General features: G+C 30.0%; 1 protein-coding gene across 1 annotated transcript; it reads right to left on the reverse strand.

Annotated features, from left to right (window-relative positions):
* Positions 1–3,949: 3,949 nt before the first annotated feature.
* On the reverse strand, positions 3,950–5,026 carry LOC107443072 (speckle-type POZ protein). The gene has a single exon (XM_016056819.2). The coding sequence runs from the start codon at positions 5,024–5,026 to the stop codon at positions 3,950–3,952; it is 1,077 nt and encodes a 358-aa protein (XP_015912305.2).
* Positions 5,027–5,616: the final 590 nt, after the last annotated feature.

Raw genomic sequence — 5,616 nt, forward strand, 5'->3', positions numbered from 1 at the left:
AGTTTTAAAAATTCGCGAAATTTTCGCGGATAACATATGCACTGATATTTACACCGAAAATCAATTTAAAAATAATAAAAAACATAAAAAAGTTACAAAATTTTATTTTTAAGCAATATTAATGCCGTTACTTAAATGTACAGAATTTTGATACAAAATATTATACATGGTTAGGTTATTCTCGCTAATGCTTCTCCTTTCATCACTCAATACATTTTTGTATTTTGAAAAAGATCGTTCGGCATCCACGCTATTAGTTGGTACTGACAAACATCGAATTGCCACTTTAGACAGTTTTGGATAGCGTTCCATCTTCGACAAGCATTTCCACATGCCTTTCTGTACCTATTGAAATAATCAGTGTAAATATATGTACCTTCTCACTACTGGGAATTTCCTGTGAAAGAGTCAATTTTTCTTCTTCTTTTGTTTTCCTTTATCTTTTATATTCTAGTTGACTGTTAGGAAAAGGAGGCATTGGTGTCAATCAGTCAACAAAAAGATAAGAAGACCACACTTTTTGTGACCAGTCTTCAATCAACTTTTCAGTCCTACTATAATTCCAGCAATGAAATTCAATCCCCCAAATAATTTGTTAACTACAAATGTCTTCTGGTTCCCCCCCCCCTTTACATGGGGCTCATACAGTGAGAGGACTGTCCCTCTGGTCAATGGAGGGGGAGATAAGAATTGATAGATTTATGAAGAATTAGAATGTAGAAAATCTTATCTTTCAGCTTGTTAATGGTATTCAATTTCAATACAAAAGCGAGGAGCTTGTATAGAGCCTAACCCAATTCTAATGTCATTTTGCTTGATACTTTTGTGAATGCTTTGAAAAAATATAATCAATTTTTAAACTTCAGAAAAATAATAACTACAAATATATTTTTATTGATAAGATAAAACAGAGAAAAATAACTTCAAATTGTGAATAATTTTCATTTAAATCGCGCGAATTGAATAACTTTCGTTCAAATCACGCAATTTTAAAAAATTCGCGAATTTTTGAAAAAAACTTGAAATTTCGCGGAAACGGTCACGAAAATTCGTGCCGCGACAAACTTGCAACCCTAACGATCAGTCCACTGCATTAATATGAGTACATAATAATAAAGTATATCATCTGCTTTTCCTTATTATTTATCAATTAATCATCCGCAATAGAGATAATAGGTATTATATCGAGATATTTTAGCTATTTATGATTAATTAACACATAACTTCGAAATTATTTATTTTTTACTTTAACTAGAATTAGTTATTACAAAGAATAACTAGGTAAAGTATGAAATTTTTCGTCTATTATATACTTTAAATGACTTGTCTAATTATTTCATGAAATACATAGTTGTTCTATGAAATAACTGAGTTATACATTTAAACGGTAACGCATACAAAATATCCAAATTGAAAACAGTTTAAAATGCTAGAGAAATCAATTTCAAAAGAAACAAAATCATATATATTTTGATGTCTTACGTAATTTATTTTTGTAAATGAACCGCAATATTTGTCAACTTTAAATTTTTATGCACGCGTAATGCAAAAAGTAATTTTTATGCACACGTATGCAAGATGAGCAATGCAAGTCAGTCAAACATAGCAAATTTTGTACATTAAACCATTAAAATTTCTGAACTATCTAGTCCTATGGTCTCGAACTTCACTATGGATAAAAGTATGATCAAAACTACCAGAATATAATAAAATTTACAGTATTACAGGCTTTATGAGAAATCGATAATTTTAACCAAAGCGCTTTGAAAAGGATTTTGGCAAAATTAACATTATGCCTCTATAATATGTCATAACTTTTGGAAAATGTGGTAAAATATGGTAATTTTACCACGTTCCCCTTAGAAAATGACATAAAAACCATTTATTCGGATAAATTTAGTTTTTTGTTGTGTAAGTTTCACTTAATGTGTGGTAACAAGAACTGTAATTTTGATATTCATAATTTACAGTAAAATATTGCCGTGCAAACGGAAAAATTACAAAATGATTGGCTTAAATACTGCATATTTCGGTTTTCAATATGTTTACCAATTTTGCTGTTACCATACAATAGGGTAATATTACCCGAATTTTTATTTCCGAGTCGTCTCATTCGATGCATTGTAAAAATATTAATAAATTAAAAGTCATTAGAGGCAACGCTTCATTGGAAAAAGTTAGCCAAAGTCCGACGCGTGAGTTGCAGCAACTTTTTATCACTTACTAAGAGGAGGGTACTTAACAATTCTTCGATTGGTGCAACTTTTATGTTGTTGTCACATTTAAACCTTACTTATAGAGCTGACATTTTAAGCTTTATTAAAATCAAAATTTAAAAAGCTATAATTATTTTAATACATGAATTTTTATCCAATTCATAATCGAAAAATCGTTCGATTTCTTCAAGTTCGAAGTTTGTTTCATACAATTTCCTAATTAACATTAGTATAACATTTTCATATTGTTTCTACCCTAATAAATTTTCTAGAAGTGGTTTTATACTTTGCAATCCTTATATATTAATCGCAATGACATTATTCAATTTACTTTAAAATTTACACATTGAATAAAACGCATGATTGAGCATTGATGCATGAAATTCGACTAAAAAAATAAGAAAGATTTAATCTTCTTTTAAAAAAATTGAAACTAAAATTGCCCTTGAATAAATCTTAATAATTAATCACAACAATGCCTAGTCCAAATGATTTGAACGTTTTAAATGCATAGCTATTGAAGATAGAGCATTTTGAATTGGTAAAAATGTAATATTTAAATTATGTAAAATAAACTATAAAACAATTATTGCAATTTAATAATCATGAGTAATTTTGAAAAGCTTCCACTTAATATGAGATATAATTATACTATCGAAAAAATATTACAAATCAAGGTTTTGTTTAGTATGAATCAAATGCAACTAAAGCGTATGATACATAACAAAAAACAATTGCTAACTTATGTTTTATATTATGTTACACAATCAGATGCAAAATAATGAGTAAAGCGTTAGGCTTACAAAGTTTTATTTTCAATGTGAAATATTAGCGAACGAAAAACTATTACAAATCAATGTTTAATTTTATTACAGAATTAGTTGCAATATAATAGCGTGTCAAACGAGTAAATTTACTAAACTTCATTGTAAGAATAACACATTATAATAATTAACGAAGAATCATCTCAAATCAATATTTTATTCTATGATACACAATCAAGTACATAACTCTCCAAAGGGAGAAAAATTAGTGAAGTTTCAATTTCAAAATGAGCTGCAATAATATCAATGGAAGAAAAATTAACCCAAATTAGTGTTTTATGCAGCACAATTCAATACAAGGAAAAGTGTTAATCGCATAAGTTTACATAACTTTATTTTTATTATGAGATATTAACATTTGTAGCTTTTGATCAAAAATAATTACAAATAAATTTTCTGAACCATTTTTCACAATCATGAGATATTAATAGAAAAAATTACAATCAGTGAGAGTTTTGAAATTTTTCACAATCATGAGATATTAATAGAAAAAATTACAATCAGTGAGAATTTTAAAATTTTTCACAATCATGAGATATTAATAGGAAAAATTACAATCAGTGAGAGTTTTAAAATTTTTCACAATTATGAGATATTAATAGAAAAAATTGCAATTAGTGAGAGTTTTAAAATTTTCCACAACCATGAGATGATATTAATTGAAAAATTACAATCAGTGAATGTTTTTTTTAAATATTTCTTTGATTAAACAAGAGTTTTGAAGATCATAACAACCGAATTTCTTAAATTTCTGTTTATTTTTTTCTAAAAGAATTTTCCGAAAAGAAATAAGTTTTTAATTAATATTACAAAAGAACAATAATAATTAGAGATAATTAATTTATGCAAACATCAATGAAATAAGTATACGTTAGAAAATAAAATGTGAGTGAAGTATATTGTTTTATCTTACATGTATTCCAAATAAGCAGTCATTGAGCAAAAAATTTCTGAGGCCAGTTTAGGATAATCGTTTATAAGTTCCGTCCATTCAGATTTCTTCTTAATAACCGAAAGTAAATTGTGATTTAAAAACTGCATACATTTCTCCTTTAGTGTTTCATCATTATGCAAATAAGAGAGCACAATAATTCTGCAAACAGTGTCAACAGTTAAGCTGTCAGCTAGTATATCCCCACAATCTTTCAAGAGACCTTCAACACTATATTTATCGCCCAGAGCAAAGAGATTCATCACTATATCCAAACTTTTATCGTCCATATCGCCACAATAGAGGTATTTCAAAAAACAATCAAATGTACGGGCATCAAAATCAGTGATTTGAATGCATCTGGACTTAGATTCAATCAAATTGTTCTCGAACATTCTTTTAAAAACTGGTGATTGAGCCACTAGAATGCACTGGTGTGCTTTTATAGTGTTTTCGCCGATTTCAAAACTTATATCAGTATTTGTCTTAGACTCGTACAGAGTTTTAAGAGCCCGGCAAACATTGCCGTATTTTTCGTCTGGCAATTTTAACACGGGATCTGTAGTTGTTATGGTAGTTATATTATGGCCAAAAAAAGTTAAAGTGAACAGAAAAGTTACGTCCGAAGCAACATCAATATCAGCAGAATGTACATATAAAATATTACGATGGATATTCAGCTTACCCATGTAAAGACGAGTGGAATCCGCTAAATCGTGAACAGTCCTTGGTCCACCAAGATATGACAATGCAGTTGTAGTAGTATCATTACTAGAACCACTGCTAACTTTCACTTTGATAGCAAATCTGCAGGTTTTAGGAACTTCCTCTTTCGATAACTTAATCATATTTATCTCATAACCAAGATAAGTATTGCATTGTATATCTAAACGTGGTATTATTTCAAAAGCAAGTGTCAAGGGAATAGATTTCAACGGCGAAAATTCTACCCCGCGAATAACATCATAGTATTTCAAAAAGTTCTTTATCTTCCATGTGTATTCATATTCAGAAACGGAAGTATTTGTTTCCACCATAGTTTTGTGCAAAGCCATGACAGTTACGCCAAAGAAAAATAACTAAATATAAAATTGTGCTGGTTTCTTTCCTGTTTTTCACTGCTCTGTGGATTGAACTGACTGATAGAAACCTGTTCAACCGTTGCTAATCACACTGTTGTTCTGCCTCAAAATTCCTAAGTCGAGAAGGAGCATAATGAAGGGATGGGTGTGAATAGCGGATCTGACATGAGCAATGACCAACTGGACCCCTAAAATTGCAGCCATCCAACGCGGACGGTGACGTCACTATTCCCCGAAGTCTATTCTATACCCGTCCAATAGTAAAACAAAATCCTAACCTCGCAACCCCCGAAGAGAGCAGTGAAGGGAATCCCAGCCCTCGAGCAAAGGTTGGGACCCTCCCCCAAGGAAGGACGTTTTGTATCGATAGTTATAAGAAAGTGACCAATTGCTTTTGTTTATCGATAGTTATAAGAAAGTGACCAATTGCTTTTGTTTATCCTTTAATCATTCTCCCTTTGCTTTGGGGATCGTGACCTCTTTCCCAGAGTTCACAGCATTGTTTCTGAAATGGAATGTATTTTTCTTTCATTTTGACAATTACATAGTCTAAAATAAATATC

The sequence above is a fragment of the Parasteatoda tepidariorum genome, chromosome 10 (genome assembly GCF_043381705.1).
Source record: "Parasteatoda tepidariorum isolate YZ-2023 chromosome 10, CAS_Ptep_4.0, whole genome shotgun sequence".
In the NCBI taxonomy this organism is placed as follows: domain Eukaryota; kingdom Metazoa; phylum Arthropoda; class Arachnida; order Araneae; family Theridiidae; genus Parasteatoda; species Parasteatoda tepidariorum.